Source organism: Aythya fuligula, chromosome 2 (assembly GCF_009819795.1).
Source record: "Aythya fuligula isolate bAytFul2 chromosome 2, bAytFul2.pri, whole genome shotgun sequence".
In the NCBI taxonomy this organism is placed as follows: Eukaryota; Metazoa; Chordata; class Aves; order Anseriformes; family Anatidae; genus Aythya; species Aythya fuligula.
In genome coordinates, this window is record NC_045560.1 from 157,529,838 (window position 1) to 157,543,291 (window position 13,454).

Consider the following 13,454-nt stretch of genomic DNA (forward strand, 5'->3'; position numbering starts at 1 on the left):
TACTGGCTTGGAACGACGGATTTATTTATAATAATGCAGAAATTTCAATAAACGTCTATATTCTGTAATTGGAAAAGAGCATGGCTACTTAATCCGCAGCCCTATCTAATGAAATACTTTTCATTACAGCAGCTGCTAGAAAACATGCTATACATCATCTAATAAAGCCAGGAGTTTTTAAGAGAGACAAGTCTGAGCAATTTTGCATGCGAGGGCTTGGAAGGAGCAGGCTAAGGCTAATTGGGGGTCATTGCTCTTCTGCGAGAGAAGAGGGGAAGTTCTCCAAGTCCGGAAAGAGGCATGCGTCCTTGCCCCAGAGCCGCCAGGCTCACATCTGTCATAGGCGCAATAACCCCATGGGATGCAGGATCCTACAACAAGGGGCTTGTGGGTAACATCCTGATTATAATTGAATAATAGCACGCTCATTAAAGCTGAGAAATTAATAGCAATCAACTTACGGAAAGGAGATTTTGTCAAGCTAAATGAACACTTTGTATGGCGATACACAACTGGTTGAGAGAGTTTAAGCATTTGTCATTATTTACACACACCGCAAATGAGGCGTTTGTCTCGGTGGCAGTGCAGAAACAGAACAAGTGACTGGTGTTGTGGTTCGTGGAAATAGGGCCAGCACATCTCGGGGAGAGCTCAGGAGCCATATTCCCTTGGAGGTTGGCCATGGATCCCTCAGTGCCTTCAGGAAGGGAGCTGGTGAATTGGTGACAGTTCCTGGAAGGGAGTGGGGAATGCTGCCAGGTCGGGGTCAGAATGATAGGGTCGGGATGTGGATGGACATGCAGTAGGGTTGGGACATGGATGGATGGACAAGCAGTAGGGTTGGGACATGGGTGGATGGACACGCAGTAGGGTTGGGACATGGATGGACAAGAAGTAGGGTGGGGGCACTTTGAAAGCTTTGCACAGGTGCCAGAAAAACTGTTTTGGGTTGTGCATTGCTCAGACCTCCTACAAGCAAACTACATTTGGCTTTTTTTTTTTTTTTTTTTTCAATCCTCAAACTGCGCTGGTCGCTGTTAGGATGTTGGTGCCCAGCCCTTTCTCCCTGCTTTCAGGGATGTTGAAGGAGGCAGGAGGCTCGGGCCCATTGCATGAGGAAGGGTTTGACGTGTGTTTGGAGCCCAGTCCTACAAAAACTTCTTAGCAGCTCCTGACAGGTCTGCTGGACTCAGTGGCCTGAGGTCCGGGCCATCTGTGAGCTACCTCAGGCTGCTGAGCAGCTCGGCTCCATCTGGAGCTGCCTTCAGCTCACTGCTGATGTTCTTGTCCCTGTCCCCTCCTCTGAGGACGTGGAGAGGGGACACCTCACCCTGTGCTGCCCCAGAGAGGGTGTGTGGCCCTTCTGCTCTGCCTCCGTGTCCTATGATGTGCTCCTGGGTTGTCTGCAGGGATCCTGACCTTCTCACCCTACACAAAAAGCAGGGACAGTGTCCCCTCAGTGTCTCCCTATCCACTGAAAGCCCTACTGGGTGCCACTGCAAGGAGCTCCTGGCACCCCTTTCCCAGACTCCACAGCCAGGGAGGGAGGTTTTGGGGTCACATTGTGGGGGTGGTATTTGGGGAAAGGGTGTGCTCCCCAGGGGGATTTGGGGTGAGGAGGGTGTATATGGGGTGGGATGGGGATATGGGGGGACTGAGGGGTGTAAGGGGTGTGGGACGGGGCTATAGGATTATGCGACTATATGGGATATAGGGTTAGGGAGGTATATATGGGTTGTGTAGGACAGGGGTAGGTCCTGAACCAGGATTAAGCCCAGGTCCAGGCCCAGGGTCAAGACCAGTACCAGGATCAGGGGCAGAACTAGGACCAGGTCCAGGACCAGGTCTAGGACCAGATCAAGGACCAGAATCAGGTCAAGGACCAAGTCCACAACTAAGATTAAGGTCAGGATCAGGACCAGAACCAAGCTTAGGACCAGGTCCAGAAGCAGGATTACTGTCAGGATCAGGACCAGAAATAGGGGCAAAACCAGGTCCAAGACCAATATTAGGGTCAGGACCAAGACCAGGTCCAGGGTCAGAACCAGGACTGAGGACCAGGATCAGGACCAGAAACAGGATCAGAACAAGGTCCAGGTCCAGAAGCAGGATTAGTATCAGGATCAGGACCGGCACCAGGCTAGGACCAAGTCTCAAACCAGGACCAGAACCAGGGTCAGGACCAGAACCAGGGTCAGGATCAGATCCAGGGTCAGGACCAGGTTAAGGGCCAGGTCCAGAACAAAGCTTAGGGGCAGGATCCGGACCCCAACCAGGTCAAGGACCAGGCTCAACACCACCTCGAGGACCTGGCCCAGCACCCCGCTGAGTCCCACACCCATCCCCATCCCCGAGGAGGACGAGGAGGGAGAAGGGGCGAGCCTGAGGGGACCGCTGCCGCCCCCGGGCGCCGTGCCCCCCGCCGCCCTCCCTCACGGCCTCTCTCCCTCTCTCTCCGCCGCCCCGTCCTTTTCCTTCCCCTCCCTCCAGCAGAGCCTCCGCCTCCGCCTCCCCGCCCGGCGCCTGGTCCTGGCGCGGCTGCCGAACGGTCCCGCTCGACGCCTCCCGGACCAAATGCCTGTGTGACAGGCTCGCCGCCTTCGCCATCTTAGCCCAGCTCAACCCCGACATGGTGAGTACCGGCCCGGGGGGGGGGTGTTACGGGGCGGAGGGGGGGTTAAATAAAAGGATGGGGAGGGTCCGGGAGCGATGGAGCTGGAAGGGAGGGGAGCGGGGACGGACCCCAGCCCTGCCGCGGTCACTGCCGGCATCGGCATCCCCGGGGCTTTGCGGTCCCCCAGCGATGGTGCGGGTCGGGTGCCGGCGTGGGGAGGGGGCGGCGGGGGGGGGACACACGCTGGGGGTGCTGCGGCGGCGGTGTCGCCTTCCTCTTCTTCCTCCTCTTCCTCTTCTTCCTCCTCTTCCTCCTCTTCCTCCCCTTCCTTCCCTTCTTCTTCATCCTCCCCTTCCTCTCCATCCTCCTCTTCTTCCCCTTTACTCCTCTTCCTCCCCATCCTCCCCTTCCTCCCTTTTACTCCCCTTCGTCCCCATCCTCCCTCTTCGTCCCCATCCTCCCCTTCCACCTCTTCCTCTCCGTCCTCCCCTTCTTCCCCTTTACTCCTCTTGCTTCCCTTCCTCTCTTTACTCTTCTTCCTCCCCTTCCACCCTTTCCTCCCCATCCTCCCTTTACTCCTCACCCTCCAGTTCCTCCCCTTTTGCCCCTTTACTCCCTTTCTTCCCCTTTATTCCCCTTCCTTCCCATCCACCCTTTCCTCCTCATCCTCCTCTTCCTCCCAGTCCTCCCTTTACTCCCCTTCATCCTCTTTACTCCCCTTCATCCCCTTTACTCCCCTTGTTCCCCTTTACTCCCTTTCCTCCCCATCCATCCCTTCCTCCTCTTTCTCTCCATCCTCCCCTTCTTCCTCTTCCTCCCCTTCCTCCCGGTCCTCCCTTTACTCCTCTTCCTCCCCATCCTCCCCTTCCTCCCATTACTTCTCATCCCGCCCTTCCTTCTCTTCCTCCCCTTCCTCCCTTTACTCCCCATCCTCCCTTTACTCCCCTTCCTCTCCACCCTCCTCATCCTCCCCACACCTCCTGCTCTGTTCAAAGACAACGCTGCTGAATCGTGTGCTTGTTGCTGTTGGGGGGCACAACCCCCACTGAGCATCTTCCTCCCGTGGTCCCCCCCACTCCATCTTCCCACGTGTCACATTTAAGGGAATCACCCCTCTGCATCTCACCACATCCCTTTCCCAAATTCGGGGTCCTTCTCTCTTTATTTTTTTTTTTTGGGTGGTGGTCCCACAGCAGGAATATGGGGGGTTTGCAGGTGCTAGGGGGGGTGTGTGCGTGTTCGGGGGGGGTCCGTGAAGTTTCACCTGCTGCCGGCACAGCGCAGCTGGTGCCGCTTCTATGCCGGAGCCTCTGGAGGAGTGTGAGATTCCTCGAAATGCTCGTGGGGCGCCGGGACCCCAAATCAGCTGCCAGGGCACCCAGGGCGGTGCCAGGGTGGCTGCCCTCTGCTACCTTGCACTTTGAGTATTTATTTATTTATTTATTTTAAGTAGTTCATCCCCTTTTTGGACACTTTCCTGGGTTCGTGGAGCGAGGCTCCCCCTCCCTCCTTTCCCTCCCCTCCACCTCCCTCTTCTCCATCTGCCTGGGTGCTGGGACTTACGGGGCCCTTGCAATTATTTACTAATTATGCGTTGCTTGTTAAACGCTGGGCTTAATTCGGCGAAAGGGGAGGGGAGAGGAAGAAAGGCAGGGTGATGGTGGTAAAGGGGAGGGGAGGGGGGATCACATTTTCCAAGATGAAGGTTCGGTTTATTATTAGAAACACTAATGTATTTGGTCCACTAGTTACCATGGAAACAACATCTGCACTGAAGTGGTTTTAAAGACACAGTGTTGGTTGTGTTTGCCCGGGCCCCGTGCAGGCCCAGCCACTCCAACCGGGGCTCCAGAGCTGCTCTCGGGGTCCTCTCGTGTGAGGCACTGAGCTTTGGATAGCAGCAGAGATGCTCTGGTCGAAGGTAGGAGGAGTGCATCCCTGCGTGGAAAGAACCTGGAAAGAGTTGGTTGCATCGGTGCTGGTGTCCCCGCAGCCTTTTTCTACTTTGGGTAGCTTTTTTGGTGTCTTCTGGCTGTGTGAAACCAAGTGCAGAAGGGAAGCGATGTGTTGGGTTTGTGCTTTCCAGGAATGGTCCCCAAATTTTCTTGGAGCAGCCAAGCTGAGCCCAGGGCAGCCAGCTGGGGCCCTCTTCCCGCAGCTCCCTGCTCCGTGTCATCACAGCAGCAAGGCTTCAGCCTTCATCCCAATCTTCCAGCACCCCATCTGCTGTCTCTGCACCTTATGATGCCCACAGGGATGATGGATGGGGGAGCCTCATCCCACGCAGTGAGGGCTCCGTGCTGTCATTGCAAACAACCCGGTCCCACCAACATTCAGAGAGAGTTTGGGTCCTAACTGAATCATAATTTCTTCTGTAGGAATACTTTTAAGGCAGGGCCAGCCCAGGTGTGCAGCTGAGTTTCTGGGGAAGGTTTTTTCTGGGGATCTTTCTCCTGGAGATGAGCAGAGGACTGGGCAGTGTGGGAAAGGAGGCTGTGGCTTGGCTAAAGCAGGAGTTTCTCCAACAGAGGACTAACTTTATGCTCTCACAATTTGCTTGCTGCTTATTAACCAAGCATCTAAGAAAAGGAAAAGGTTAATTTGATGTAGCTAAATACTATTACTCCCTCAGCTCTTGGTGTTTAGGTATCACAAGGTTGATGTAAGCTCTTTGCCATCTGTACGAGTATTTTTGCATCTGAGAGTGGACTTGGCTGCAGGAGGATGTTGCTTCCTTCCCCCATTCATGTTTTATTGCATCTGCAGCTAACATCTCTGCGGGTCCTATGGGGTTTAGGCCTTAAATTGCTTCTTCCATCCTCTTTCCAACTCCTCTAGTTGCTGGTTGGGTTGCAGTCTCACAACTCATTATTCCCAGCCTGGAGTCAACTCAGGAGAACCAGAGTGAGTCCTTTGGCCACGCTGGGGGGAAAGTTGGGACCTGGCTACCTCCTGATCCCCCCGAAGTAAAGCCTAGGGTTTGTTGGTGCTCTAGAGGATTGCTCACCCATGTCCTCATGGTACCACCCTCGTTTTTTTTAGCCAAGTGTCTTTATGATCAAGCCTGTGCTGCCTGCCTTTCCCAGAGGTGGCATCTCGTCAGCGGTGGCGTCTGAGGTGCTGACATTTATAGTGCAGTTTTTCATGTGCCTTGGGAGCTCTCTGGACAAGAAGCTCTGTCCTCCTGTGTCATGAAGATTATTTATTGCGATAAATCTCCCTTCTGGAGTCTTTGGCCCTGGCAGGTTGAAATATTTGTAACCCTGGTACGGGCACAGCTTTTATTTTTGCAGTGAGGATGGAATTGGGAAGGTTTGGGGGGACAAGTGTTGCTGCCCAGGTGGGCGATTCGGTCTTTCCTGGGACAGGATTTCCCTGAGTGTTGCTTTTGAAGCAGGGAAAGGAACCAGTTTTCCTTGATTTCAGTGGAGCTGTGGGCTGGGAGTGCTGGTTTCGGAGTCAGTTTTGGAAACAGACATCCTTAAACTGAGATGGAGGTGTTCAGACCCAGCCCAGAAGCTAGAGTTTGAGTTCAACTCCTCCTCTGGGTCTGATTTCTGATGGTCCCTGCTATTTGCAGCAGCCAGAGGCTGCCTCTGGCACTGCTTTGGCTGGATTGCTGTCATTAAACAACAAACCTCTTCAGTTGAGGAACACAAATGGGATTTGGGGTCTGTCTTTTCATTTTGGTTTTACCCCATACCCAGCTTGGTAGGGGAATGGTAGGGCCAAAAAGAAATGACACAGCCCTGCATTCAAACTTTACAAAGTATGGTCAGTCGGATTAAGAGTCTTGTGGTGGTGTTTTTCAATATTTCTTGGCAGTCCTGGTAATTTGTTGGAGATGGGAAGGGAAGAGAGCAGGAGCCTGAGGATTTGCAGGGCAGCCTTTCTCTCTTTGGTTGTCTTGTCTGAGTTTGGCTAGTGTTGTTTGATTCATGTTGTCTCTTCTGCCTACCAGCTCATGATCTGTAAAGTCAAGTAAGTTTTAAAAGTTGGCTCCTAGAGTAGTAGGAGGGCACAAATACAGCTCTCTGCCCTCTCCTCCCCTCCTTTCTCCCAGCCTGGTCTGCAGAGGTTGGTCAGCTCTGCCCTCATTTCTAGGGCTAGCAAAGGTGGAAAGGTGCTGGTGGCAAAAACTTGCATGGCTGCTGACTTTGGTGTGACCATGTTGAATTATTGGAGAAAAATTTATTTACCAACATGCAAACAATTAGCTGGAAGGTCTGAGCAGCACCCTTGGGGTTTTGTGGGGTGTGTTGGAGCAGGCTGGATGGCAGAGCTGACTTGGAGGTGTGCTGGCGAGGTGGGCGAGTGTAAGGGGTGAGATCCCATCCCAGGTTGCTGCAATCCAAAAAGGAGAGGCTTTGTGCCCTGTTAGCTCCAGTTGGCATGAAGGCAAGACACCTTTCAGGGTACGTACACGAGGGGACAACAAGTCCCGAGCTCCTCTCTCAATTCACAATATTTAGTTTTGTTTGTTTGTTTGTTTTTTATTTATTTACTGAAAGCATCCCGATGCTGTCTGTGCAGCAGAGGAGAAAAAAATCCTTTTTACCCTGGGGAAATAACAATGCATGGCGAGGAGCCTCTCAGTGCACATCTCGGCCAGGTCAGGATGGCTTCTCAGAATGGGCTGACAGCACTTCTGATGGAAAATTAGGGCAGTGTTTCCCTTAGCTAAGGCCGGAGCACTTTATTTAGAGATTGGTATTTTAATATGAATATTTTACTGTTGTTTAGCACCTGAGATTTGGAGTTCGGATAGGAATGAAACCTTCTGTGTTCCTTGAGGACAGCCAGTGCTCAACTTCCCATTTTTTTCCAGGGTTGTAACGAATAAATGCTGCTTCTCATGTGATGTTAATGCTGTGATTTAAAAGTTGGGCTTTTCTCTCAAAGAGAAGTTCTTGCTTTTGCTAGACTTGAATCCTTAAGGTGCCGAACCGCTGCCAGTTTGAACAGGGGGTGAAGGGTTTGTTCGGGTGTGCTGGCTGAGCCACGGGGCTGGGAGCTGTTCCCGTGCCTGCAGATGAGATGATGACCTTGGGCTAATCACTTCACTGCTTTCCGCTTCCTCTCCCCCAGCTGCAGCACGCTGGCAGGTGCCGTCCCAGCCTCGGTTCCCTCAGCCCGCGGGGTGCCACCAAAAGGTCCCAGCACTGCCCTGTCCCTGGCAGAGCAGCAGCAACCTCTGCTCACTCATTAGCCAGGACAAACACTGCTGAGATGTGAGCTTTTGGGTTTTCGAGCTCCAAATCCTCCATTTGTGCCCTGTCCTTTAAGGGATGCTGCTGCACCCGGGCTGTCTCTAGGGAGCTAATTGCACCAAGCTCTCCAGCTGGAAATATTTGCTGAGATTTCCTGAGGATTCATGCTGTTACCACTGGATCTCCCCATCCAGACATGGAGAGGGCAAAAAGGTGATGGGAGATCCTGCTGGGGCTCCTGCCCGACTCGGGACAGCTTTGTGCTGACTCTGGGAAAGGTTTTGGTGTTTTCTCAGGGGGATCTTTCCCCTGGATCTGTGGCAGCCCGGAGGAGCAAGCTGGGCTTCTGCAGGTCACAGGCTCCACGCTGCTCTTTCCCTCGCTCTGCAAAGAAATTCACTAAAATCGGGAGTTTGGCCACGTGTTTTTTAGCATGGAGTGGACAGAGTGTGAACCAGCTGGCTTTTCCCCTCCCACTCTCCCATAATACAACCAGGAAATAGGATGTGATGCCCTTCGATAGGCAAATAGGCTGACCCACTGTCTAGCAAGAAGGAAAGCATTATTTTTCAAGAGTGGCCTCATAACAGAGGGGCTCATTTCTGATCCAAATGGGTTTGTGACCCCCCACTGTGGAGTGTTTGCTTTGTCATTGCTGCCTTGAAGCCCATCGGCACCCATGGCAGAGTGAATTTGGGCGAACCCGAGTGAGTTTGGAGAGGATCTGGAGTCAGCGGGCATGTGATTTTTGTGGGGTTTTCAGGGGAAGGGGAACAGGGAGTGGAGCAGTGCTGGGTTTGCTGTTTTGGGGGTAGAGGTGGCTGGGGATTGCCATTGCTGCAGAGCGCACAGATAATTTGGGAATCCACAAATAAGGCAGCAAATGCAAGTGAGGAGACGGAGACAAGGGTTATAGGAAATCCCTCTCGGTGCAGCGCTTCTAGGAGAGACAACAGCGGAATATATTAGGAGAAGACAGGTAGCACACAAAGTAATAATGGGAGGATTTGGCTCAGCATAATAAGCAGTCCTCCCCGCATCCCACCTCCTTCGCGGCTGTCTGCGCATTTGGCTGTCTGTCGATCCGCCGAGCAGTTCGGGAGATCTTTGCAGCCGACGGCTTCCCTCTGCCGAGTTTCCACTCCACGCTTGTGGATTCGCTCGGCTCTTGAGCTCAAAACTCTGGGAGGTGGGATTGCAGCAGCAGCAGCAGCAGCAGTGGCGGGGCTGCAGCTCTCCAGAGCCAGAAGAGCTCCGCACAGCCCTGGCAGGGACTCTTCTGCAGGCGAATGCTGCTGCATCACCCTGTGTCTCTTCATCTGAAGGGGACGTGGGAGAGGAACATGATCGAGTGGCAGCGAGCTTAAAACACTGGGGGATTCACTGCTTCAGCGTGAGTAACACTGAGCCCGATTCACCCTTTGGTGCACAAGCAAGACCGGCGCCGGCGTTTGCTGGGTGACCCCAGGAGCAGGGCTGAGGTTAGTTCCTCATTTTCATCTGAAATTAAAGGCTTCCCATCTGCACCTGGGGCACTGTGTGTCCAGCAGCTTCAGAGGGGGTTGGTGCTTATTCCGAGCCCACGGTGGTTAATGGCTGGGTGCCACGAAGACAGGGTGACCGCTGTCCTACTACCCATCCATGGCTTACTACTCCGGTACAGGAGGTGTGGATTTAAGCCAGGACACCGGGCTCTTCCCAATTCCCACTTTTCCATTTCCTAAGGGCTTGAAAAGCAGCTCTCTGGCTCAGCCTCTGCTGATTTGAGCCATGAAGGGCCAAAAATGTGTGCAGAGGGGGGTGAGCGGTGTCTCTCGGGGATGCTCCACGTTGGGGCAGGAGCAGTGCAATGCATGAGCATGGCAGGGTGTGTGTGTGCCTGGGGATGGTGCCAGGCATGCTACCTGCACGCTGGTGGCACGGGGAGCCCTGTGAGAGGCTTAGAGTTGTCCCTTGAGGTTAAAATACCAAGGGGAAATGGGGAAATAGCCTAATGGATGGAAGGTAGCTGAGGACTGGGCTCAAGTGGTGGTGATGGTTTAATTCAGGAGCAAGGGAACAGCCAAGCACCGTGAGCCTCCATCAGTGGGGTTTGGTTGGACAGGTCGGGGATAGTTCTGGGGGAAATGAGCTTCTTGGGTCTTTTCTCACCTTTCTGCCTGTAGTTTGTAAACCAGCTCACTTGCTTGTCTGCTTCTTGCTGTGCGAGCGGGAGAAGCGTGGCGGAGGTGCGGTGGGTTGTCAGGAGGTGGAGGCACACAATGGAGGCAGATGGGGAGGCTGGAACGGGTGAGGAGATGTATTTGGAGAAGTCAAAGGGTTTGCCTACAGTTGAACAAAGCTGCTTGCCTGCTATAACTCTTGTCTTGACATTATTTCATATTTATCATGAGTTATTTGGACCGCCGTGTCACCAGGAGGCTGAGCTATGGAGCATGACTTCAAAAAGCTGCCCGGTGCTGAACAGGCCAGAAAAACCATCCCAAAGCTCCCTGCTCCCAAAAAACCACCCTGATCCCAAAGTGCTTCTAGCTGAAATGCAAAAGGAAAGGCAACACGTGGCTGCAGGCAGGCGTGGGGGCACATGTGAGCAGCGCGAGGGCATTAGTCACTGCAGGGAGTCGTGGCACATCTGCTGCCAGCAGGAGCTTTCTGTAGGCACTGCACCCGCCAGGCTTTTAGGGAGAATTAAAGACAGAGCCCCGGGTGGCTTTCTAGGTGTGTTTTTTTGCGGGGGGAGCTTCTCCCAAAGCAGAGGACGGCGTGGGAGACAGCACAAAGGTGCTCGGTTGAAAATGGTAACGAGTGGGTGATGGAGGCAGGTCTCATGGGCCCAGCAGGGGTGGGAGCCAGCACGTTCATCAGCGATCATCTTCCCTTGCAAAGCCCTTCCAAGGCTAATCACATCATGTTTGGAGCCCCCAAAAGAGCTGGCTGAACTGTTGAGCCTTTTTCCTTCCTTTCTTACTCACCACACACACATCTTCATAGCGCTTTTTCGCCTGGAAAAGCCTTTTTTAGGTAATTTTGACAAGCTGCTTCACCACTGAGCCCTGCTGTGCCCTGCCTAAAGGCTTAGGTTGCCCTTGAACTGCCATGCAGTGAGACATGGAAATTAAGTCGTTATTATTATTTTGCAACAAACGTCTGCTCATCTAAGCTAAAATTGAATCCGTTTACAACAGGCTCATGCTTTAATACTTTCGCTGTCCATGGACAGCTGAGTGGACAAATTCCCTGGCAAGACTTTGTCAGTAAGGCAATCTTCATGTGAAAATGGTCAATACGCACAGAAAACAAATGTCAGGCTCTTAAAAATGAGTACACGAGCTTGAAACTCCCCTATGAAAGTTAAGGTGGTCTAAGTGGGAAGCTGGCATGATGTTGTACATGGCGATGGTTGGTCAAAACAAGGTCTCCAGCTAGAGGGCTCGTCAGCTACCTGCCAAATCAACCAGAGGGATGTGTAGAATACATCCCATAAATCCACGGAAGCAACGTGACTTTGCTCTTTTCCCATAAGTAAGCCAATGCTTTCATTTTTCATGACAAATTGCTCTTTCTGCTCTTTTAGATATGTCAGTCGTGTCAGCCCTTTCCCGGGTGGGGAATATCCCACTGCTGGGGTTGGTTTGGTTGTGTTTATATCAAGTTGATGGAGATTATATCAAATTGGTGTAAATCCAGGCTGTTATGGTTTTACTTCCCTGTCACTCAGCTGAGGACGAGAAGAGTGGCAGGGCCAGAAGCTGACCCCTAGATCCCTGCTTTGACAGCACTGCCCTGTGCAGAGGGAGCTGGCACCAGCAGCCCCCAGTAACCACCCAGTATTGCACTGGGTGGGGGAAATCATGCCTGATCCCATGGGTTCTTCCGATTGTAGCTGGCAGAAAGCTGTCACTGTCACCACAACGGCATCTGTGTGACGCCCACAAATCCCATCAGCTGCTAAGTAGCTGAAATCCTTTCCTATCCTCTTCAGAGGCAAACTCCAGCCAATTCACTCCTGAAAGCCTCGGAGGATTGATAGCGAGCTGGAAACATCTTTTGCTTCAAGGTTTTGGGTTCAGCCCTAGCTCAGGTCAGGAGCCCCTGTCAGTGGAGGGACCTTCAGGGGCTGAACGGTGAGAGATGAGTCTTTGCAGGAGAAAAGTCATGGCTGGAAGCAGAAATTAAGGGAACTTCCAGACACCTTTCTCCTTTGGCTGGGCTGTCCCCAGGGCAGAGTGAGCATCGTTCACTCTGCTGGGAGACCCGCAGCTCTGGCACGGCTCGCCAGCACGATGCCGAGAGAGTACAACAAACAGCGGGCTGTTTTGGAGTAATTTGGTGAAACGCCGTCGCCTGGCATGCAACCAAAACCCTGCTTAAATCAGGATAAACACAGTCTGGATTTCCCCCTCGTTTTCCATTCCCAGTCTGCCATGGCGTTATTTTTTCCTCCTTTTTTTTTTTTTTTTTTAAGCTGTGTGTAAATCTCGCCCTGTTTTCCCGCGAGGGGCTGAGCACTGCGGCTCTGAAGTTAGCAGAGCTGAGAACGCACGTGTGAAAGCAGACCGAGCTGGGTAACGCAGGGATGAGCTTGCAAATCTTTTATAGATTTTATTGGGGCTGGTTGTCTGCTGTGTAGTACAGAGAAGGGGTGATCCCAAGACGAGAGGAGCAGCAAAGGAAGCTAATGTCATTAATGTCATTAGACTCAGCCTGTATGTCCATACTGTAAAATAATACCAGTGAGAATATTAATATTATTATTAATAATAATAATAATATCAAAGCCCAGTCTAGCACTGCCCTGTAATTGTCCCTACTGCTTTTGTCCCTGTGCCAAATCGCAGTGCCCGGGGGACGGCACAGTCCATGGATGTTCCACCTGAAGGTACGGACAAAAAACCCTCTATTTTGAAGCCTGAGCTGGTAGAACATCAGCTTTACCACATCACTTCATTTCAGGGTAGCAGAATGATCCTGGGCCTTCTTATTTTCTACAGCAGACCTGGTGAGGTAGGGTTTGCTGCTCAGTGCAGCGCATTTGATAGTGGTGTTGCACAGCCTGGTTGAAGTTCTTTTCTGCCTCGGGTGTCTCAGAAGGAAAGAGGGCCCATAGAGGGCTAGACTGCTTTGGTTATTACCAGCTTTACTATGCAAAATGGTTCTTTTTTTTTTCTTCCATCATGTAAAACATGCTTTAAAAGGAAGGGCTTGGGCAGAGCAAGTTTTGCCATGCACATAAAAAGCAGAGATTTAAAGAACAGGTACTCTGGACGGCCAGCTAAGAAACAGTTAAAGCAAAAGCTGTCTGCTCTCTGTCCTTCCTACCTCCCAACGTTGATATTGCACAGCAGAGAATGAGATGCTTGTGCTTGATTGTCCTGACGTAGCTCTGGGAACCCCCTAAGGCACACATCTAAAATCCAAGCTGAGCTGAGCTCTGGCAGACAGAGCACTGTTATTCCCTCCCATTTCCAGGGGGGGACAAAACAGGCCCCTGAGAAGTTGAAGGCAGTGGTTTCAGTCAAAAGCAGGTTGGCTGAGTGGGGTTCTTCATGTTAAAACAAGCACGATCCAGTCCTCTTTGATGTCCTAACTTCAAGTTTGGGAGCTGGGAATGAAATCAGGTCCTTCACAGA

General features: G+C 52.3%; 1 protein-coding gene across 9 annotated transcripts in view; it reads left to right on the forward strand.

Annotated features, from left to right (window-relative positions):
- Positions 1 to 13,454, forward strand: part of ADGRB1 (adhesion G protein-coupled receptor B1) — a 256,252-nt gene that overhangs the window by 172,329 nt on the left and 70,469 nt on the right. For 6 of the 9 annotated variants that reach the window (XM_032182289.1, XM_032182293.1, XM_032182292.1 and 3 more), the window contains one exon: positions 2,491 to 2,632. In XM_032182289.1, the coding sequence (XP_032038180.1) occupies positions 2,491 to 2,632 (142 nt within the window). The remainder of the gene's footprint in view (positions 1 to 2,490; positions 2,633 to 13,454) is intronic. The other 3 variants (XM_032182290.1, XM_032182296.1, XM_032182298.1) reach the window with 1 other exon arrangement.